The sequence below is a fragment of the Triplophysa rosa genome, linkage group LG2 (genome assembly GCF_024868665.1).
Source record: "Triplophysa rosa linkage group LG2, Trosa_1v2, whole genome shotgun sequence".
NCBI lineage: Eukaryota > Metazoa > Chordata > Actinopteri > Cypriniformes > Nemacheilidae > Triplophysa > Triplophysa rosa.
In genome coordinates this window covers 27,383,793-27,405,475 of record NC_079891.1, presented here as the reverse complement: position 1 = coordinate 27,405,475, position 21,683 = coordinate 27,383,793, and the positions used below count along the sequence as shown (strand labels likewise).

The 21,683-nt window shown below is 38.9% G+C and overlaps 4 protein-coding genes across 8 annotated transcripts; 2 read left to right on the top strand and 2 right to left on the bottom strand.

Moving 5' to 3' along the window:
• Positions 1-780: 780 nt before the first annotated feature.
• Positions 781-4,440, bottom strand: fam76b (family with sequence similarity 76 member B). 2 transcript variants are annotated; one of them, XM_057361590.1, is made up of 10 exons: positions 4,000-4,440; positions 3,574-3,638; positions 3,443-3,497; positions 3,200-3,355; positions 2,780-2,967; positions 2,624-2,674; positions 2,449-2,511; positions 2,202-2,361; positions 1,780-1,881; positions 781-1,547 (listed from the first exon to the last, which is right to left on the bottom strand). In XM_057361590.1, the coding sequence occupies exons 1-10, from the start codon at positions 4,084-4,086 to the stop codon at positions 1,458-1,460; spliced, it is 1,017 nt and encodes a 338-aa protein (XP_057217573.1). In that variant the 5' UTR covers positions 4,087-4,440; the 3' UTR covers positions 781-1,457. The 2 variants fall into 2 exon arrangements, with proteins under 2 accessions (XP_057217573.1, XP_057217582.1); XM_057361599.1 differs by having other exon boundaries at positions 2,202-2,337.
• Positions 4,441-5,964: 1,524 nt separating this feature from the next.
• kat5a (K(lysine) acetyltransferase 5a) lies at positions 5,965-12,099 on the top strand. 2 transcript variants are annotated; one of them, XM_057320624.1, is made up of 15 exons: positions 5,965-6,007; positions 6,106-6,172; positions 6,433-6,501; positions 6,642-6,778; positions 7,159-7,227; positions 7,719-7,880; positions 7,984-8,055; positions 8,365-8,427; positions 9,892-10,140; positions 10,297-10,386; positions 10,569-10,709; positions 10,846-10,939; positions 11,031-11,190; positions 11,267-11,348; positions 11,463-12,099. In XM_057320624.1, the coding sequence occupies exons 1-15, from the start codon at positions 5,993-5,995 to the stop codon at positions 11,595-11,597; spliced, it is 1,605 nt and encodes a 534-aa protein (XP_057176607.1). In that variant the 5' UTR covers positions 5,965-5,992; the 3' UTR covers positions 11,598-12,099. The 2 variants fall into 2 exon arrangements, with proteins under 2 accessions (XP_057176607.1, XP_057176616.1); XM_057320633.1 differs by lacking the exon at positions 7,159-7,227.
• Positions 12,100-12,104: 5 nt separating this feature from the next.
• mtmr2 (myotubularin related protein 2) lies at positions 12,105-17,360 on the bottom strand. 2 transcript variants are annotated; one of them, XM_057320613.1, is made up of 16 exons: positions 17,177-17,360; positions 16,600-16,651; positions 16,491-16,508; positions 16,335-16,398; positions 16,039-16,133; positions 15,846-15,950; positions 15,660-15,764; positions 15,219-15,302; positions 14,714-14,863; positions 14,403-14,591; positions 14,143-14,328; positions 13,836-14,042; positions 13,627-13,719; positions 13,399-13,512; positions 13,001-13,177; positions 12,105-12,857 (listed from the first exon to the last, which is right to left on the bottom strand). In XM_057320613.1, the coding sequence occupies exons 1-16, from the start codon at positions 17,218-17,220 to the stop codon at positions 12,693-12,695; spliced, it is 1,848 nt and encodes a 615-aa protein (XP_057176596.1). In that variant the 5' UTR covers positions 17,221-17,360; the 3' UTR covers positions 12,105-12,692. The 2 variants fall into 2 exon arrangements, with proteins under 2 accessions (XP_057176596.1, XP_057176587.1); XM_057320604.1 differs by having other exon boundaries at positions 16,485-16,508; positions 17,177-17,359.
• Positions 17,361-18,011: 651 nt separating this feature from the next.
• On the top strand, positions 18,012-21,334 carry gjb1a (gap junction protein beta 1a). 2 transcript variants are annotated; one of them, XM_057362267.1, is made up of 2 exons: positions 18,012-18,179; positions 20,161-21,334. In XM_057362267.1, exon 2 carries the CDS (start codon positions 20,175-20,177, stop codon positions 20,895-20,897), a length of 723 nt encoding a protein of 240 aa, XP_057218250.1. In that variant the 5' UTR covers positions 18,012-18,179; positions 20,161-20,174; the 3' UTR covers positions 20,898-21,334. The 2 variants fall into 2 exon arrangements, with proteins under 2 accessions (XP_057218250.1, XP_057218241.1); XM_057362258.1 differs by lacking the exon at positions 18,012-18,179 and adding an exon at positions 19,514-19,646.
• The last annotated feature ends 349 nt before the right edge of the window (positions 21,335-21,683 follow it).

Sequence of the window (21,683 nt, the reverse complement as noted above, 5' to 3'; positions counted from 1 at the left end):
TTACCCTCAGGTAGTTCCAAACACGTATACATTTATTTTCAAAGAAAGATATTTAGAAGAATATTCGCAACTGATATTTCTGGGGTAGTCAAAGGTGCCCCAGAACTGTTTGTTTTGCTAAATTCTTCAAAATATCTTCTTTTGTTTAACAGAACAAGCTAAAAAACACAATATGTTTTTCTACTATGGTAGTCAATGGTATCAGTTGCTAACATTCATCCAAATATCTTCCTTTGTGTTAAAAAATGGGGTTAAAAAATGACTTAAAATTATTTAAAATAAGACAAAATATGGATTCAAATAACCTAAAAAGGATAAAGATATTTCAAGCTATTTCTGCATGCATCATGCTAGTTAAGAGGTCGACATAGTTTTTATGGGGTGGTAATTGTGAGTGGTGGACCTTGGAATATTATTTGTTACAATGTGGGGGTCTTAAAATCGAAAAGGTTGAAAACCACAGCGATATCTGATGTGCATATCCACAGAATGCATTGGAGATTTAAATTTTAAGCCATTACACATTTGACCATGATACACATGACTCCGTTGGAGACCATAACATTGTAATGGTGTAAATATATTTAAAACTACTGCAGCAACTGGGAACAACTGGCACCGGCAAATCTGTGTACATTATATATTTTATGCTTTTATGAAGAACAAAATCTCTCTTCATCTGCAATTTAAAGTTATAGTACTTGGCCAATACCATGCTGGTCTTATAAAGCATCTATGAATAGAGATTCAGAAACATTCAGAAACACACAAAGACAAACAGAGGATTTTACTATCTTTAATACTCCTGAAACGTCTGTGTCGCAGAAAGAAAAAGTACAAAAGTGTCTGACCGTAAAAAGATGAGAATGCTCAGGGTGGGAGGGGAGACAGATAAGAAAGTCTCACTCATTAAGAGCAGCATCTCATATGGGTCTGCAGAATTCATCTCTGTAATATCACTTATACGAAGCCAAACAAAACGGAGTCATCAGTTAATATACAAAACCACACAGTTGACCAGGCAGTAAGACATGCAGTTATAGTCTTTCCATGAGCGAGCGAGCGAGCGAGAGAGAGAGAGAGAAAATGAGAGAGAAAGACAGAAGAATGGAGTATAAAAAAAGTTCAGTATGTCTTATCAATTCATAGTATTTCCAAATATTTGTCAAGAGCTCTTCCACATCCTTTCGCACAGTTTTCAGAAGTTCTGAAACATTTTGCATACGAGATCCGAGGCTGGGTTCAGCCAGAGCTCTTGAAATGGCTCTGTATGAGTTCAGTATTTCTGTTTTGTAAAAGTATGTGACTGCTAAAATCAGCCAAAGAAAAAATGTGATTTTGCATATGTGACATCATTAGAATAACACACAGAGAACCTGTGAGCAATGGAGGGTGAAGCTTCCTCACATTAATGACACACTGGGAAACGGGGCCGTTATTATGGTGTATGGTCATTGCTATGGCAAGAGAAGTGAACCGCTGCTGCGGTCAAACTTCTTGCCTTTCGAAAGTGCAGCAACCTGTTTCATCAGCTCCCTGTTCTTTGCCTGAGACACACACAAACCCACAGTCAGTTAACATTATGTTTTGCTGAACGATAGACAATTATCAAACACAGATGAGACAATGAGCTAACTAATACGTAAGCAGTACAGCATTACTCTAGCTTTACTCTTACAATTTATACTTACAATTTTGTGTGCCAATTTTAATAAGAATATGTGCATTGATCAAGTGTTTGACATGTGTAATGAGTATGGTGTCATGGGTATAACTGACCTGTTGCTGTTCCATTGCCTCTTTGTGTGCTTTCTCCATATTGTTCATCTTTACTCGCATATTTGACTCCTGATATTGAAAATCTGCCTTTAGTTCAGTCAGCTGCAAAAAGCGAACAAAATTGATAAAACATTCTTAGTCAATTATTTCACTTAAGTCCAAAACAAAATGTGCAAAGAGCAATACGAAGAGATGGCATCTATCGACAATCCCTTTAACTTTCAAACTACAATTTTGCATCTTCTAGTGGCCAGCAGAAAACTGGACTGTGATGTGGTGGGTGATCATAGACAGCAGGATGGAGATCAGAGGGACAGAATATTCTACTTGTTTTTCATTTAAACAGTTCATGGATCTGTCAAACGCTGTGTAATTTCCTGCTCCTCTGCAATCTGAATGTCTGGACCACAAACACACTTTACCTTTCGGTCTCTCTCCAGGATGGTCTGGTCTCTTTGCTGGAGTAAGCGTTTCAATGACATCACTTCCTCTTTTAGCTGGCTAATCAAGATGAAATTATCCGTGCCTCCAGAATCCATTGACTGAGTGATTGAACTACTGGAATGGAATACGAACAAAAACCTGGTTAGCATGGAAAGAATGTCAGTCTATCTGTTATGGATGGACAGAGACAGAAAGGTTAAGACGATTACAGCAAGATGTAATTACCTGTCTCCGTTTGATGGCTTCGTCTCTAGTTTAGGTTTTTTCTTTGGTGTTTCTTTCTGAATGCTATACAAGAGATGAGAACCAAATTAATGTCGATCCACCACAACCCTGTCTCACAGATTTAACAAACACGTGTGTGCAATGTGTGCACGTGTAAAATAGAGAGGCATCTCACCTCTGCTTCCACAATCCCTGATCCTGTTCTGGACTTAAAGTACCACTTATTCTGTAACACACACACACACATCAGTGATGACTTTTGTGTACATTTTAAATGAGACCTTACATGACACCCCCAATTAGACATTACTGTGACTGAACGTTTACATACTTGTGATGTGAACTTCCATGTCTGTGGTGGTGTTGATGATGATGATGATGATGGTGTCTCTGATGTTCCTTCTCACTGAGAGAAGAGTTGGAGTGGGAGGAGCCAAGGCCTTTACGCTGCTCTTTTGTTTTTTGTAGAACGCGACGATATGACAGTGTGCAGAGCCAACACAAGAGCTTCCCATCCACCTGCAGAAAGAATCGACACGTGCGTCTTGATCATCATTGAATGTCTGAGTGTCGTGAAAGTACTTCTAAATTGACTATTGAATATTCATCTTAGACACTGACTATCTGATCCGTCAGAAAGCAGTGAATCACTTCACACACATGCAGTGTGACGGATCACAGCCAGGGTGTGTATGAGTAATGCAGAACCACGTCTGAGCAACAATGTGCATTTATGATTTGTGAGCGTTACCTTTCTCCTTCCTTCGTCCTTCCTATCAAAGGCACACTGCTGCTTGCACTGTTCGCAGGTCTGTGGAGGGCCATACTTCTTCTCAGAGTTGGTGCAGCGCTGACATTTGGTCCCAATGAATGCGGCAATGATGTTACAGTACTGACATGGCTTCGGCTAAAAGAAAGAGAACATGTTAACTCATACATCTCTTCATATTCATATTCATATACTATACACAGCACATTGGGCACCTAAACTTACCGTTCCAAATTGTTTTACATTCTGTGCACATTTTTTACAAATAGTGTTGGTTTTGCTGGAAGAAAAGAAAGAACTTTTATAAACACAAATATGATGTTAAACGACTGTTGTGTTGTTTGTCTCTCTCTTACCTCTCCTGCTGAAACTCTGACCTACAGTAGGTGCATTTCACGATAGGGTGCGCGATTCGACATTCCTGTGAGGAGAAAAAACAACCAACGATCACTTAAGGCTTATAAAGCGTCCAGATGTGTATTCTGCAAACAAACAAGGGCACTACATCTTAGTGTGTGAATCTGTAATGTGGCAATTGAATGCATGACTGGAAGTGTACCGCATTTTAAACCTAACGACCGATCTATCTAGGCAGGTTTAACAACATATCTGTAGTGGTTTACCCGGAACGTAATGTATGTATGGTTTTGCAGCTCATACATATACATTTCAAGATTTTTTTCCCGAGCATTAACGCCTGGCGAACATACACACTTCTGACTTTTGTCAACGACTGGTGAAACGTATTCAGTCATAAAGAGTGTGTACATGTGTGGACTCACCTTGCAGAGCTGCTGGCCCTGCGACAACTCCTCGAACGGGAACCGCTGATTGCACTTGGTACAGGCATATAAGGCCGATGTGGCCATCACCAACCCAACAAACACACAATTGCCGCTACTGCTAAAATATATTACACTTAGGCGCAGACGGTCTTTAGCACATGCGATCAGATGAAACCTGGGCAGATTATCCCAATAAAACTGTACTTAATCCCGAGAAATAAAATCCAAACCATCCAAAACTGCTTTGCGATTGTTGCTATATACAACCTTAGAGGCTCAAACTTATTATTAAGATGTTAATATAAACTAAAACAATGTTACACGTAAAATCAATAATTAAAAACCTAATTTAATGTATAGGTGTTGCGGCTCCTTGTGAAAATTTTCGCTTTCTCCTTTTTGTATCTCAGTCGACTCGACGCACGAACCGGATGCGACCTGTGACTACAAAGGAAAGACTCAACGACCAATCAGGAGCCCACACTCGTGAGCGGGAGGAATGATTTTGAAATATCTGCACCAATCATAGAGTTCGTCCCGCCCACTTAAAAATGACGAATTACGTTTTGTGACGCGTAGTTGTGACGTAACCATACATATAAATGGATGTAACGATTTCATCCATTATGCATTTGAGTAATGCGTAGTATTTGTTAAACATTTATTTATCATTTTCTGTAAAGACTTGAAATGCTATTTGGATTGTGTTTCTTCTTCCAGCAATGTAAAACGTTGTGCTTAATGTATAATATTTATACTTTTTATAATGGGGAATTGCAATGTGTTGTAAGGGCATTTTTTCCACTTGAATTAAATTTACATTTATGCATTTGGCAGATGATTTTATCCAAAGCGACTTACATTGCATCATACTACACATTTGTTTCTGAGTATCTGCAATCCCTGGGATCGAACCCATAACCTTGAGTTTCTAGCGCCATACTCCAACCACTGAGCCACAGGAAAACTTTAAATATATCTTAAATGATATATTAACGCTGGTTCAATGTTTCATTTGTTTTGTTTTTGTTTGTTAGTTGTTTGTATATAGTTTATACGCCTATTATTGTTGTTATACGCCTATTACTGTTGTTATGATATGTTTTGAGCTTGAATAGAACAATACACCTACATGTAAAGTAGAGTAATAATTCGCATTTGACAGAGAGTCCATTGGGCTCCATAAGGCTCAGGCGAGTTTTTTAAAACTAACATAATTTATAATACTTTTATTTAGTGCATTTAGCATGATAAAATATTGTAAAAATGTCTGGAATAAAATAAAAGCAACAAATGAATATTTTTACAAATAAGCCGAAGTAGAGAATTATAATAATATTGGGGATCCTGTTCAATTCTCGCTTCTGCGAGGAGAAGTTCTACTTATTGGACCTGCTGTGCTTCAGATCAACAACAGGCGAAGAGTTGTAGTATTTCTTAACGTTCTTTAATCGTAATGGCTGAATTTGTACAACACTTGATACAACCTACACGAGGGCGACTTGAGGAATTCGACTCTAAAGTAGAGCAGAGACGTCTACTCAATACTCAATTTTAAAAAAATTTCAATTTCAAGGTACTTTATTGGCATGATTGCGTGTTCTTACAATATTGCCAAAGCATTGAACATATAACAAAAGACGTACAATAAGTACAAACATTAGAGTAAAATTAAAATAAGGTGCTGAGTAAGGCATAAATATAGAATGAAATTTAAAATAAAGTATATGTAAGTAAACAAATGAAATATGGAAATAAAATATCAATATCAAATGTAGATTTCAGGCAGAAACATGAGAATGTAATAAAAGTAAACAGTGTATATGTGTATTGATTGTAACAGATTAAGGCAGTAGTTTGTTTCTGAGGGTGTGCAGCAGATAGATGAACGTAGCAGCAGGTACTCTCTGCGCAGCGCCGCCTACTTGGCCTGAAGTAGAACACGCCTAGCTTATCATTCTACCCATAGTTCTGTGCGCCAGACAAAAACATGGCTGACCTCTCAGTGAGTCTGTTTTCATTAAGTCCTTGTTTTTTTTTTTTGCAATTCCTTTGCACTGTCATTTTTGGTTGGTGTTATTTATAAGTGTTTTGTCTTGATAGGGTGAAGTCGTCGAAGGCTGCCGTCTTCCTGTATTGCGAAGAAATCAAGACAATGAAAACGAATGGCGTACGTATTAGCCCGCTAGCTGTAAACAAAATACTAGCAGCTACATTTACTTCTATATCAGTGCACGAGACTGTGTAAATTAAACGTAATGCCTGTAACAATCATAAGGTAATAAGCATGCAGTCTTAACAGCAACGTGCTTTGTCATCTGCTGTTATAGTAGTAATTGGCTGCTTTTAATATTGTGTGTGTTTTTTTTATAGACAACAGATCACTTTGCATTAACGGTATGCTTTATTTGTTCTTTTATGCATGTATAGCTTTGGCTGAAATTCTCAGCGTCAAAGAGATTCCTGGAAGAAAGCTCTACTATGTCCACTATATTGACTGTAAGTAGTAATATCTTGGCCAATAACCACATTTTTCTGACTCCATAATTTTAAATACTATACATTGTCTGCTTGACGTTAGTTTGCCCATTGTTTAATTACAAAGAAAAGGTCGACTAATATTTATTGTTTGTTGGAAGTCAACAAGCGACTGGACGAATGGGTTACTCCAGATCGTCTGGACTTAAAGAAGCTCCAGTTTCCCAAGAAGGAGGCAAAGACTCCCACGAAGAATGGCCTGCCTGGGTCTCGCCCCAGCTCCCCAGAGAGAGATGTGGTGAGAGAATATAGTCTATACTGTACAGATATAGGAAACAATAAATACGTTGGTCTATGAACTTTTTGTGCAGTTATTTTAGTACATTTTACGATAATGCTGTCTGTCTTTTCATATGTCTGAAATCATCTTTCTGGGTGGAGGGAAAATGTAAAACGTGAACACAATTCATAATTGATCACTCAATCATTGAAATTATTACCAATATATTTGGCTAAATGTGAGACATTTACAATAACTTCAAATCTGCAAAAAGTATGTGACCCAACAACCCCCCCCCCAAGATATAGGCTATATTTAAAAAATGTCATACACTGTTGATTTCAGATTTCCATGCTTTCAAGTTTTACTATATTCTCTTCCTTTCTGTTCAAATTCAGAGGAAGAGTCTAGATCTCAACGTTCAGTCTGCTTCAGCTCCATCAAGAGGCAAAACCCTCCCCACACCGGTACAGACAAAACCTGCCCATTGTACACTAACAAAAATCTACTGCTCTTGTCAAGCAAGAGCTTTCAATAATTGGGTCTAATTTAATGCTCATTTGAACAAGATCCTGTTGCACTTTCCAAACAGTGTGAGGGATGCCATTTTTGCCTCCTCTCAGTTTAAACTGCAAATTTCCAAACAGTACATTTTAATACTTCAATTGTGAAATAAATTGAAGATGCAAATTGGCTGCTAGTGTTACATACCAAGGAAAACATTGATGTTTTAAATTTATTTCAAATTCATATCCTCCACTCTCCATAGCAGATGTCATTGGTCAAAACATATGTTCTCAATATTTTTATTTGATTTTTTTACTATATCATTTAATCCATAAGGTGAGTATAAGAAGTCCATTCCTGGTTGTTTTTAGGTTTGAGTGCTTAATATAATTAAACATTTTGCATTTAGACAAATAAGAATTAACAGTTGTGTGTCTGTTGAATTTTATAGAAAAGGAAAGCAGAACCTGTTTCTTTGGCAACACAAGTTACTGCAGCGACTCCAGTGCCTTCACTTCCAAGTTCTACAGAGACAAGTCAGGCTTCTGTCTTCCCAGCTATAAGAGATTCATTTGTTATTAAATCTAGAGATGAGCATGAACAACTCACCACAGTAAGAAATAACACGTGCATATTAAACAATTGTACAGTATACGTTTGGGAATAAGGATAATAAGCTATTCTTTGTTTCTCCCTCTGTTTTATCCTTCTGTAAGAATGGCACACCACGTCGTCTTATTCCTTCTCAGCCAGGCAGAAAAAGAAAAAATTGTGGTGGGACGGATGAGGTAAAACATGCAGCTACATTTAAAAACTATTTCTTAGCACTACATATCACATAGACTCCTGATCTGTTTTGTGTAAAATCTATTAAAATTTGAAAACACTGTTGTAAGTCGCTACAGTGGTACTTTAGAGACCAACATTCTTATCCATTTAGTTCAATGAACACTAACATCAGTGAGCTGACAATTGAACATCTGAGTTTTAATCGCCCCTAAAAAGCTTTTCAATGAAAATCTGCTGTTTTATCACCTGTCTACCTCCACTCTCGAAATGTCCTAAAGCTATGCAACCCCTTGTGTTTTTTTTGCTAGATGGTAAAGGTGTTCCAGAATAATAGCCCCCGCTGCTCCACCATCTATTTGCTGCCAGGAGAGGTCCGGCTCATTTACTTCAAATTGCCTTTGTTGTTTGTCTGACAGAATGAGACTTAGGTCCATTAGAAATCTCAGGTTCTAGATGTAACAGTCCTAAAACCTGTTGAACTTATATACTTATATTAGTTTTGTTAACTAGAGTAGGTCTGTTATTATTAGGAATAAAAGACAAACTAATTCACAGGCAACCCACTATATAATGAAGTCTAGGGACATTTTACTGTAAAGGTGCCGTTCCCCGTGATGCCTATTTTCAAACTTTAGTTAGTGTGTAATGTCGCTGTTAGAGCTTAAATAATATCTGCAAAATGATAAAGCTCAAAGTTCAATGCCAAGCGAGATATTGTCTTTAACAGAATTCGCTTTTCAAGGACTACAGAAAACTGCTGGAATCGGACTACAGCCCTTTACTTCCCCTTACTTTCACTATTCCGAGTTTTTGAATAACCTTCACCCAAAGGAATACGCCAAAAAAGGGGCGAGGCCTTCCTTAGAGAAGAGCCGCTGGAGTAGTGTTTGGTTATTAGAGATGGCAAACATTTAACTGAGCTAGGCGCTTAATTACTTTCACTTTCATCACAGTCCTACAGCTGGTAATAAGAATTCAGCTACACGCAGTCTAAGATAACCAACGGTCAAATAACAGCTTCCATGACTGTAACATCGCCTGTGAGAGCTGTTCTGTGTAATACACTGATATTGTGTGTGTGTGTACGCATACCTCTAAAACACTTCTAAGAAACGTCCTTTGAAGTCCTGCTTGCAAATGTCTCCTAGTCAATCTGCTTGTTTTATTATCCAACTCGAGTCCAATATAAAAAGGCAAAACTAACGCTTCTGTTATTAGTGTTAATTAATATAACCGGTCTGACGCCAATCGGTCCAGTGTCATTTCCCTCGCCATAGTAGGGAAAAAATGGCGATCTCTAACAAAGATTGACGGTTGCACATGCACTAGCAGATCTCTGTTACACTTCGATCGATCTGTTTTTAACTGATGAAGTGAAGTTGACGCCATTGTTACTGTTTATTGCTAAAAGCCAAAGCATATGAATACATGTGCACTGAGAGGGGGACCGACCGATCACAACAGCCTGAGAAGTGGAAGCTCGCTGATATGGTATGGGTGGGACATCTTCGGACACACGCTCTAAGCGGGGAACCAATCACGACAGACTGGGTCAGCTTTACCAATCAGAGCGTTTCGGAAGGAGGAACTTGATAGAAACTGGAAAAAATCTGCTTGTTTTGTGAGAAGAGGGACAGCGGTGAACAATAGACTCGAAATATGTGAAATAAAAAGCGTTTTTTGAAACTAGAAACTTGAACATCCATTGTTAAACACCCAAAAACATCATCGAAGCTTCGAAAACGAACGGCACCTTTAAAAAATCACGTACCTCATTAGTTGTCATGTAGTTGATATGGTTTCACCTTCTTCCTAACTCTACCCTCTGGCTACAGGACTCACAAGACAGTTCTGATGGGATCCCCTCTGCCCCACGCATGACTGGTAGCTTGGTGTCGGACCGCAGTCACGATGACATCATCACACGAATGAAGAACATAGACTGTATTGAACTGGGCCGGCACAGGCTGAAGCCGTGGTACTTTTCTCCATACCCACAGGAGCTCACCACTCTGCCCATTCTCTACCTCTGTGAATTCTGTCTGAAATACCTCAAGAGCCTAAAGTGTCTCCAAAGGCACCTGGTAAGTGTAACTGCAGTACTATAACCACAAAACCTTCCATAAGTATAAAGAACGAACTTGGTTTCCTTTTATCAGTGTAGCTATTATAGATTTCTATAACCGTGTATATCTTTTATATACAATATTACTCCTATTACACTCTTGTAATCTTTACAGACAAAATGCAACCTAAGGCATCCCCCAGGAAATGAGATCTACCGCAAAGGAACCATCTCCTTTTTCGAAATAGATGGCAGGAAAAACAAGGTGTGTAAATGCAGTTTATCTACAAAAGTTGAGTTGTTTTAACAGAAATAAATAGTTATTAAAATGTTGTTTAGATTCACATCTTGAATGTTTGAATTGAGCCGGTAAAGCGTATATTTGTGGGAGTACATTGATGGTCTCTTGACCGTCCTATAAATCTGTGGTTCTCTTTCACTACACAGACATATTCCCAAAATTTGTGTTTGCTGGCCAAATGCTTCCTGGACCACAAGACTCTGTACTACGACACAGATCCTTTTCTCTTCTATGTTATGACAGAGTATGACTTAAAGGGTTTCCACATAGTCGGTTACTTCTCAAAGGTATATATATATTACATATCTTTACATTAAGCTAAATGTTTCACATAAAACATCTTCAGGTTTAGTGACATCATACAATGTTGAGTCTGGTGTTTTGGCATTGTTGTGTTCAGTATCATTTTCTTATCTTTAACAGGAGAAGGAATCTACAGAAGACTACAATGTGGCCTGTATTCTGACTTTACCACCTTACCAAAGAAGAGGCTATGGCAAGCTGTTAATTGAATTCAGTGAGTAATTTTCAAATTGAGCTAAAACTCGTTAGCCTTTATTTTCTTTCCAGAATCGTAAATGTTTGGGGTTTGTTCACCTGTCTTCCAGGTTATGAACTTTCAAAGGTGGAAGGTAGGACCGGTACTCCGGAGAAACCTCTGTCTGATCTGGGTTTGCTCTCTTATCGTTCATACTGGTCCCAGACCATTCTAGAGATCTTGATGGACCTCAAATCAGAGAATGGAGAACGACCACAGATTACAATCAAGTGTGTGCCATTCTTAGTATTGTTTTGTAACAACATAAGAATTTGTGGGCATCTTTGTAATAGTTATTTTTTTTAGTGAAATTAGTGAAATCACAAGCGTGAAGAAAGAGGATGTGATATCAACTCTTCAATACCTAAACCTCATCAATTATTATAAGGTAATACATTACTGCAAATCAATGTCCTTCTTTCGTTTTCTGATTAATCATTCCAAGCTCATAGCATGAGGTTGGGCTGTTCATATTGATCAATTTAGCCCACTTTCCTTGCAGGGTCAGTATATCCTTACCCTGGCCGAGGAAATAGTGGAAGGTCATGAGCGGGCCATGCAGAAACGCCATCTCCGCATTGACCCCAAATGTTTGCATTTCACGCCTAAGGACTGGAGCAAAAGGGGCAAGTGGTAAAACACAGACTGTAAGGACAGCCCATCCACCATGTCAAGTCTTGCTCCTGAAGGAATCCCATTCAAGATTAAAAACTGTAAATAATCGTGTTTATGTACTTGTATGGTTTTATACGGCCAATGTTTAAAATGTATCCGTGAATGTGTACATTACCTGTTTGCACTGCTTGGAGAGCTGATGTTTCTTAGGTTGTTAAATTCTTTGGATTAAAAGTGTAACAATGGAGAAAATGGTCTATATGGGCTTTTTCAGTGGTCTATCACATTGAATACATACACTATTGCTAACATTAAATTTAAAAATGTATTTCTAATTATTTTAGCTATGTAGAATCAGATTAGCCTACAAAATCTTAGAATAGCTACATTTTTCTTCTGTATTGCGGATACAATTTCATACAAATTCTTAAACATGTGGGTGTCACATCTGACACAGTACTCATTCTCGGTCTTCAAACTGTAAAACATCTGTGGCACACTTGAATAAAACACACCAGCCATTGTCCAGATGCAGGTGTTTTATTGGGTGTTAATTCCTGAAGTGTAAAGGATGATGATTGCCAATTAGTGTCAGCACATTTCAGTTGTCAATGTTAATCTATAAGCAAAATGTAGATTATCGTGCATATTTAAGTAACAGGTCTGTATCACTTTTAATACAATTACTAATAATGTTAATATAAACAAGCCTAAGAAAATATGGAATTTCAAGTAGGACAGAAGTCCGTAAAACCCTGAAGCTGAGAAGACTTGCCTCAGATTCCCTCCACATTGAAATGATGTAGACAGAATTACAGTGACATCACACTGCTTTGGTCATATGACGCTCCCCCACAGTCAACATACATTCAGCATACAGTATTTTCTAACATGTATTAATGGCTCACTAGTCTTAATAAATGTATTAATATAATACCAGTATCAGGCGGTTTTAGTGAGTAAAAGCTTTTCTCATCCAGCCAGCTGGTAGCAGCGAGGTGAATGTTATGCTGTGTGGATTTACATCAGCTGTCTATCACTGCGAGCACTAAGAGAACTGGGACACACGCTTACACAGTGCATGAAGAGCTACATTCTTCCTCAAGTTCTGGGGTACTCAAACAAAGGTTTGCACAGGCGTGATGGAGCGAGTAGGAGACCCGGCCCTCTCAGAGGATGAAGAAGCTGTGCGATTGGCTGCCTCGCGCTGTAGCTCTTCCACCCTCTTCTGAAGTTCAGCCCGTTTGGCTAACAGCTCCTTGTAGCGCTGATGGACAGGCTCCTAAATGCAAAAAACAAGCACAACACTGACACATTCAAATCCAAACATAGCACAAGTCATTTATAAACCCATTATAACATTGGCCCTAAATCAAGGATTATTTCAAACATTCCAAGTTGTCATAACTGCTTGCATGTCTTTACCTGTGGCCGCATACGCGGGTTCCAGCGAATGTAGTAGGAGACCCAGAGCTGCAGGTGTCGAATACCAACAGTGGGGAAAAGCACATGGGACGGGTAGTGCACATAGAGAGGATTCACAAACTCCTCCAGCTGACTGTTCACAAACGACCACAGCGATACAGTGCGCTTCGGCACTTCCTAAACACATACATATGTTTTGCGCTTACTAATACACAAAAGTATGTTGAATGCACCATAAATTGCCTAAATAAATAAATGTCAGCGTTTCAAAAAATGATGTATGATTAAATTAAAAAAAATAATCCGATCAGATTTAGGTTTAAATACTAATTTCCTAGAATCAGATCCATACAAAACATTGTGCACATACACATGCCCACAAGTATGCCTGCTCTTACCTCTTTGAGTCTTTGCTGCTCACCGTTACACAGAAATGTCCCAAAAAGGCAGCTGTAGAGGTGATCCAGTATTGTAATGAGGAAATTCTCATTGAACTCGAAAGCTGCAGGAAACTGCATAAACACACAAAGACAAAACACTCATTTCATATACAGAGATAGACTACAGCAGTATATTGCAGACATGTCAAAGGTAAACGTGTTGCCTGTAGGGAACTTGGCAGTCACCTGTCTGGTCATCTGCCAAACACAGTCAATGAACTGCAGGAAGATCGGAGAGCGGTCGGCATCGGTGTGATTTTTATCACCATGACCCACTCTCTATACACACAGAGAAAACATGTATTCACAGTTACAATTTTATTAGATAAATACACTTCTTTTGGTAAACTATTCCCTTAATGTTGAGCGTGTTGCATGTGTGTGTGTTTCCTTACTTGTTGGAAACGGTGCCCAAAACTGAGCCACTCTTTCTCCAGCAGGATCTGAAAACCCCGAATGGTTCTGTAACGAGAGTCTAGCATTATCAGGGCCAGTGAGGTGAGCTGAGCCGTTCTGTCCCAGCCATCGCTGCAGTGAACCACCACTGAGGTTTTCCCAGACTCCACTTTATCAGCTATTCTTAAAGCTCCTGCCAAAATCAACTATAACACACACACACACACACACAGATCACCATCAGCGCCACCTTCATCATCCTCACGTTTCTTCACACGTAAGAAATGAAGAGATCTGACTTCTCACCTTGATGTGTTCCAGCCAATGTGTGGACTCAAGGTTGGACAACCAATGAGATTCCTCGATATTAGGATAGACGACCTCCTTCAGTTTCCGCAGCGACTCACGCATTACGTGAATGTTATGGATTTCCAAAAACACCAGTTCGGCGTTCTGATAAGCATCTTCACTCTCATACCCCCCTCCTTTCATCTAAAACACAGATGGAAGATGATTTAAACCCTTACATTTCTTTTGAAATACACATTCAAGGCGGCTCAGTTTACCTTGTTAGCTACAGCATTCACACTGGGTCTGGCATCGAATATGAAGAGTTTGTGTGATTGTGCATTTGCATCCATGATTGCCTGCAGGAGCTTCTCATCCTCTTTGCAGCGCCGGCCGTTCTGTCCCACCATGGGCTGACTGGACCGAACCACAGCGGCCTGACTCTCTGGATGGATCCACGACAGCACCTATATCGATAATATTCTGACTGTGAGATGGTGCATTTCTATAAGTCGATAAATTAATTGCATATGCATGCACAAAAATATAGAATACAGGTTCAGTCACAGGTAATACTGATGGTACTGACTGGAATGCGGCCTTTGGCCCTGAAGCTAGCGACGCGCCGCAGTTCCTCATCAGTGATGGTTACCGGGACAACTAGCGCTGCTGGGTAGGTATCACACAGCTCATAGTGATCATTCACTTTAGAGATTCTCCAGCTCTCATTCGGAAGACCCTAAACACACAGACACACATATATTTCAGTATACAAAATGTATTTAATAGATGGCTCATTGTAATACCTAATTTAGATCACTTGACAATAGGACTGCAGTCAAATCTTTACTGTATAATTGCCTGTAGTTCACATAGTAACACTCAATGTCTTTTATTTCACATAAGAAATTGAAATAGGAATAATTTACACACTAATACCATGTTTATATATTTATTTACTCATTGTTAAGCTCGTTTTTATATGAACTTCTTCAGTGTAACAGAGGGTCCCTCGATCCATGTGTCGGATTTATTTTTGCCAAGTCTGGCTGAGAAATTAGCCCCAAGGAAACATTATTACATACAGATTTTACCTGTCTCTTATATTCCGCCAGTGGATCATACACCTTCCATCCACTTTCAGGGAACGCCTGCTTATACTCAAATGCGAAAAGAGACTAGATACAAAGAAACAAGAGAGAAAAATAGGGTCAACTGTGTTCAGTTCTTATAGGCTAATTCAGTGGTTCTCAAACTGGGGATCCTAAGATGGATCCGGGGGGGCACAGATTTTATGACATTTTATGAAATATAGAAATTTATCATAAAGTTTATGCCCACCAACCAATGATGTTTCAGCATTGTATAACTAAATATGTTATTGGTTTAATTCAAATTTTAAGTTTCAGATTATAAACTTAATTTGGGGGGGCGCAAAGCGATGCACGCTACACAAAGGGGGGCTCACAAACAAAAAAGTTTGAGAACCACTGGGCTAATGAACAAATAGTGCTCTTTACGTTGCTGCATCTCACCTTGTTGTTTGACACTGGAAAAGCAAACTTCATCAGAACTTCAAACACCGACTTCTTGAGCGAGTCTTCAGGCTCTTTGTGCACAAAACGTAGGTTCCTCATATCCTACAACACACACACAAATACATTGATTACATACTCAGAAAATAAGGCATTCGTTGGTTACCTGTGCAGAGGCACAAATACCTTGCAAACAAGGCCGAATGAGACGTCTCCTCTGCTGGTTGCTGCTCCGATCTTTTCTACTCTGCTTAAAACTCCCAGCGGTAGATCCAGCACAAACGCCGGCTCCTAAACACGAATATAAAAAAGTCCTCAGTTTCAAAATGCAAACCAGGATCTGCACCTTACAGAAACCGGATGTGGGTATGGGTCTTACCCTGACAGTACACCTGAAAAACAATCTGTAGTTGGTGACCGTTAGAGATCCTCTGAGAGGTCCAATGAATGGACAAATGTACGTCACGTCTTTAGCTGCGAATGCACACAATGAACGAATGATTTAAAACTATCCGCTCACGCTGTTGTGAATTACATTAGTGCAGGCCCACACAAAATGTTTATTTATTTATTGTTTTACATAGTTTTAATGCATTATGCCAATGAGAGTGCAGTACTAACTTTAAACCATACTGCCATGTAGAGTTTCCCCAAATCTGTTTATGTGTCACATACCAGCATCCTGAATCCGCTCCTCTGGCAGAAGGGGAAGCTCATCTTTTTTGGGGTCCTTGTGGACCTGAATGCATAACAACATGAGATAAGTCCATTGGAAGCAACAGTTAAGCCATTTTAATACTTTGACACAACATATAACGTTAGTACCTTTACCGTTTCCCTTCCTTTACCCTACAAAGAAGAAAAGCAGAACTGCGGTTTAGCATACAGGAAATAGATAAGGACACAGAAGTTTTAGGAAGGGAGTTCGGTTCTGACTGACCCGCAGTTCTGCCGCAGTGCCACTCGAACGGTCTGAGCGGGTCGTTGCAGAGCTGAAGGAATATTAATAGAGTGTAAAGGCGGATTAAACGCCCACAACATAACAGATTAACTTTAAAATCAAGAACAATAACCATAAAGATAACGATAACTTCATTGGCGTCCACACCAACGGACGATTAAGTTAAACGTTTAAGCTCTGCACTTCCACAGGTACGAATGCGCGAGCCCTTTAATTGGATTTTGATTAGCTGTCAACGTTTAATCGTTCATCAGATAGACACAAATAGTTTTGATACCCTGTAACGTTATAATTTTGCTGAGGACTCCACTATTATGTGATATAATTGGGTTTTAAAACTTTACTTTTGTAGTTATCATATTTTATGTGAATGAGCCTGCACTCTTATGAAGAGTCCACACAGTTCGCGCTTCTGCGCTCTAAACTCGCGAGCGAGTTTTATATAGCAATTACATGTAAACTATAAAAAAATTAAGAAAACATTACATGTATTTCAGAAGTGTGTGTGTGTGCGTGTGGTCAAGTAGAAGTGGAGAAAGTGTGTGTCCTAAAATACCTGCACAGCGACTCCACACTATCCACACTGCCGCTCTCCTCCATCCCGAACCGGACAGAACCGCGGCACCAACAATGTTAAGAAGACCTCGTAACTTCTTAAAAGTAGGAACTGTAGTGTACGGAAATTCACTCACCACAAACACCGGAAGCTGCCATGTCTTTCCACAATTCCTGTAGGTGGGGCCGGGATCGTGCGCGCGCTTGTGCTTGGCGCTTGTGTGCGCGTGCATGTGTTTGCGTCTGCCTACCACTGGAACCTTCGAAAAGTAACAAATTATTACTTTAATTCAAGCACGGTGTCAGTAAATAAATTCAAAAGAAAATTAAAGGACGTTTTCTGAAGTCTAAGTGAAATTCAAGGGTCTGGTTTGATTTGATATAGCTTGTATTCTGTGCCATTTGCTTGGTATAAATGGTATTTGTAAATGGATAAGGTGCATTTTGGAGGAAAACTCAACACGTGTTGTGTTGTGTTGTGTTGTGTTGGGCTACAGTATGTAATCACTTCTGTGACTGTTTGTCATAGTATTCACAATTGCAGTATCTTTGTTTTCTCATTTCTGCTGCTGTTATGCATTTTAGTGTGACTACAGTGTCTTTACGTTATTTTCATGGCCAAGACTTTGTGACAGACTGTTATGTGTATTTAGTGATTAAACATTTATGTGCGTGCATTGTCATGTATGTGTAAAAGTATGTATTACACGTAAAAGCTTGTGTGTGTGTGAGTTAGTGTACGTTTCTGTGTGCACATGATGTGCGTCACAGTCTCTGCTGGTGGGTGTGTATCTTGTATCTGATCTGAATGGTGAAGAACTCAGCAGCACAAGCATCTTTTGTGTAGAGATGTTTGTAGTGGGGCGAGTAACTGCGTGACACCAGTCATTAGCAATTCAAAGCTCCGATGCTGCGCCATAAGCCACACTAGGGAAACATCAACCCTTTCCTGTGCGACTTCAACTCCAATTTCTTCTTCTGCTCAGGGACCTCATCAACCGCAGGTAAACATCAGCCAAATACCAACCCTATCCAACACAGTACTAAACCTACCAATTAAACCCTGTCATAATCAACTACCAACCATGTTCAAACCAACAACCCAGTAATAATCAACCAACTACCAGACCAATGAAATCAGCAGTGAAACACCCATTCTTACATCAGATATATTAAAATCACATTTTGTTAAAGGACTACAACACATAGGCCTGATAATAAACCACATTATATATGAATTCATGACATCATCTAACTAAACACCATTTGGTGGAAAGTTGTTGCGTAGTATCTTAGAGCTTAAACCTCTTATATTTATTCGAATCTACTTTTTGTATTTCTAATGTTTTAGTTCAAATCTATGATGAAATGCATCATTGCACTTAACTAAAAAGTCTATGTAACGCATTAAAAACATTATTTATAAAATTGACAGTGGAGGTGATTCTAATCAAGGTTGTTTTAGTTGACTCAAATTAAAACTTTGAAACCTATTCTGCTCATTGAATTCAAATAAAGTATTGGCCTAAAAATGAATGGAAGAACGAAAAATGTAAATGTTGCCATAGAAAATTAAAAGTGTAAAGCACTAAAATGATAATAACAAACAAAAACTAAAATAAAAACAAATCTTATACAAATAAATAATAACATGACAAAAGAGTAAAACAAAAAAGCTAAAATTAAAAGCTAATTTAAAATATTAATAAAACTAAAAAAAAACTTTGATCCTTACAGTACATATGTGTTTAAAGTCAATTTTAGACAGTATTTTAAGAAAAATATATTTTAAACACTTATGTATATATATACACACTTTTTTTATTATGTCATTGCATAATTTGTCATTCAAATAATATATGAACAAAAGCAACACTGATAATTGTGGTAATATATAATGAATGAATGTCTAGTGCTTGTTTACAAATAATCTCAGCCTAATTACTAGATCATAATTTTGATAAATGTGCATATAGTTGTACATTATTGATTTAGGGTTTATGCAAACACCATTCTTTTTACTTCCAAACCCACTTCTGACCAAATCTAAACACTACTGGTTACCAATTCTGTCCAAACTCATCCATGAACATCATCTTTACAATGAATATTGTTAAATTAATCAATTTTGACCTCTGAGTTTAAGAAATGACACAAATGAGTGAGGTAAGAAAGGAATAGTATAAGATGGAAGGTACCCAGTGACCCATATCACACAGAAGCACACACATTTGTTCCGTGACTGAACCTACGCTTTCATTGTGTGATTGGAGAATGACTTTGGCTGAGAGTTGATAGTCACATGGTTGGCCCTGCCTTCATAAATGGTTGCTGCATGCTGGAGACACTCCATCTGACAGAGGTACACACATACGGATACACACATAGACGCACACACCGGAGACACGGCGGGTCTCGGAACCCCTCAACACGGGCTCTGCCCATGCCACTAACACCACCTGCGGAGCCTGGTAATACTGAATAACATCATAAATCTCTCTCTCTCTCTGAGTCTGAACAAGTTATTTGGAGCTGTGTTCTGATATAGATTTGATTGTAGGGTGATTATGGACTTACGTGTTTTGTTGAATTGAATATGAATGCTGTTTAGTGGTTGGGGACATTTCAAGTACCCTAGAGTCACAATGTGAAAGTAAATTTTGATCAGAAAAGCATTTTTTACTGTTGTGCCAGGATGCAGTGAAGTCGTTGTCTGACTTGTCACTAGTTTGACTTGTTTATATGCAAAGCCAGATGTGCTCATTATGTGTTAAATAGTTCATGGGTTGCTGGAACTGTATTGATTTGGATTTAAATTTCAAGTCAAACTTGAGCAACATCATTTGTGTCTTGGGGAATGTGCTGGGTCAGGGAACGGCAAGGTTTCGTCCCTTTTCGACCCAGCACCGGATTGAAAATAACCCAGCGTTTTTAGAGTGTGTGTGTGTGTGCTTTCTAACAGTGGTGCTTTGCTCTGCCTTACAGAACTGGAATCTAAAATGAACTGGGCGTCTTTTTATGCTGCCATCAGCGGCATAAACCGGCATTCAACCGGGATAGGGCGGATATGGCTGTCCGTCCTCTTCATTTTCCGGATCCTGATTCTGGTGGTGGCGGCAGAGAGCGTGTGGGGTGATGAGAAAGCCCATTTCATCTGCAACACCCAGCAGCCGGGCTGCAACAGCGTGTGCTACGACCACTTCTTTCCCATCTCTCATATCCGGCTATGGGCCCTGCAACTCATCATGGTCTCTACCCCCGCCCTGCTGGTTACCATGCACATTGCACATCGTCGGCACATCGACAAAAAGTTGTACCGCCAGGCAGGCCGCACCAGTCCAAAGGAGCTGGAGCAGATAAAGAATCAAAAGATGAAGATCACAGGAGGACTCTGGTGGACTTACGTGATTAGCCTGTTGTTCCGTGTGCTATTCGAATCTGGCTTTATGTATCTGTTCTACATGATTTACCCAGGCTATAAGATGTTCCGTCTGGTAAAGTGTGACTCGTACCCCTGCCCAAACATAGTCGACTGCTTTGTGTCCCGGCCTACAGAGAAAACAGTGTTCACTATATTTATGCTTGCCGTATCCGGCGTCTGCATCCTGCTCAACATTGCAGAAATCGTCTTTCTTGTCGCCAGGGCAACAAGTCGACACCTGAATAATTCCAAGGACTCCCCAGTGGGAGCCTGGATCACTCAGAAACTGTTTTCATTTTAGAAGTGCTCAGATCAATTTACTCTAAAGTCTAAAATAGATTTCGCTCAAACACAATGTTAATGAGTGCTAATAATACGCTCACATTATATATCGATGACTTTTATTTTAGAACTCAGAACACTGTACAACGTGTACTATACAATATGCATATTACTCCAAAAATGTTCAGAGCAATATTGAAATGCAACGCGGTTAAAAGAAATTGTATACTTATATTGAAGCTAAAAATACTACAATAAAATAAAATACTTAATTTATTTGTGGGAGAATCTGTGTCTTTCCAATGACAGATTTTACACATTGTGTTGGCACATATTTTACATATATTATTTATTCCATTTTTAAATATCAAAAACAGTGAACTGACATGTGTGACTGCTAGCACTAAAAGGCAATATTTTATTTGTCAATTATTACATCAATAAAAGACACATGTTTTGTTTTATATCAGCATCACTGAATTTTTTTTATGGGTAGTTGACAAATACGTAGGTACATGTGTCCTATGGTGTGACATAGCAAAATGTTAATTTTACATTTTTTTACATTACTAATATTTATATTTATTATATAAAATAGCGTAAGAGATTTATCTTCATTGTTAGTTTTGATCTCTATTTTTTGCCGTCACACCATAGGATAAATTTGCATATTAGACTACCCATTTACGTACCCCTGATACGTTATGTAGTTTTTGACGTCTGTATAAAGCTTTGCCTCTAGGGGATGCTACAACCCCAAAAGTCTAGGCCTATATAAAAAACCATATGAGTGGAAAGTTTGATC

What these genes read in the sequence shown, in the direction of transcription:
- fam76b (XM_057361590.1), bottom strand. Translation starts at nt 4,086, where the DNA reads ATGGCCACATCGGCCTTATATGCCTGTACCAAGTGCAATCAGCGGTTC. An exon ending in AGGACGAAGGAAGGAGAAAG is followed by an intron (nt 2,968 to 3,199) that starts GTAACGCTCACA and finishes TTCTTTCTGCAG; the next exon opens with GTGGATGGGAAGCTCTTGTG. An exon ending in TCCTGGAGAGAGACCGAAAG is followed by an intron (nt 1,882 to 2,201) that starts GTAAAGTGTGTT and finishes CGCTTTTTGCAG; the next exon opens with CTGACTGAACTAAAGGCAGA.
- gjb1a (XM_057362258.1), top strand. Translation starts at nt 19,619, where the DNA reads ATGCCACTAACACCACCTGCGGAGCCTG. An exon ending in AACACCACCTGCGGAGCCTG is followed by an intron (nt 19,647 to 20,160) that starts GTAATACTGAAT and finishes TCTGCCTTACAG; the next exon opens with AACTGGAATCTAAAATGAAC.
- kat5a (XM_057320624.1), top strand. An exon ending in GCTCCCCAGAGAGAGATGTG is followed by an intron (nt 6,779 to 7,158) that starts GTGAGAGAATAT and finishes GTTCAAATTCAG; the next exon opens with AGGAAGAGTCTAGATCTCAA. An exon ending in ATTGTGGTGGGACGGATGAG is followed by an intron (nt 8,056 to 8,364) that starts GTAAAACATGCA and finishes TTTTTTTGCTAG; the next exon opens with ATGGTAAAGGTGTTCCAGAA.
- mtmr2 (XM_057320604.1), bottom strand. Translation starts at nt 17,220, where the DNA reads ATGGAGGAGAGCGGCAGTGTGGATAGTGTGGAGTCGCTGTGCAG. An exon ending in GCACTGCGGCAGAACTGCGG is followed by an intron (nt 16,509 to 16,599) that starts GTCAGTCAGAAC and finishes TCTTCTTTGTAG; the next exon opens with GGTAAAGGAAGGGAAACGGT. An exon ending in TGGCGGAATATAAGAGACAG is followed by an intron (nt 14,864 to 15,218) that starts GTAAAATCTGTA and finishes CTGTGTGTTTAG; the next exon opens with GGTCTTCCGAATGAGAGCTG.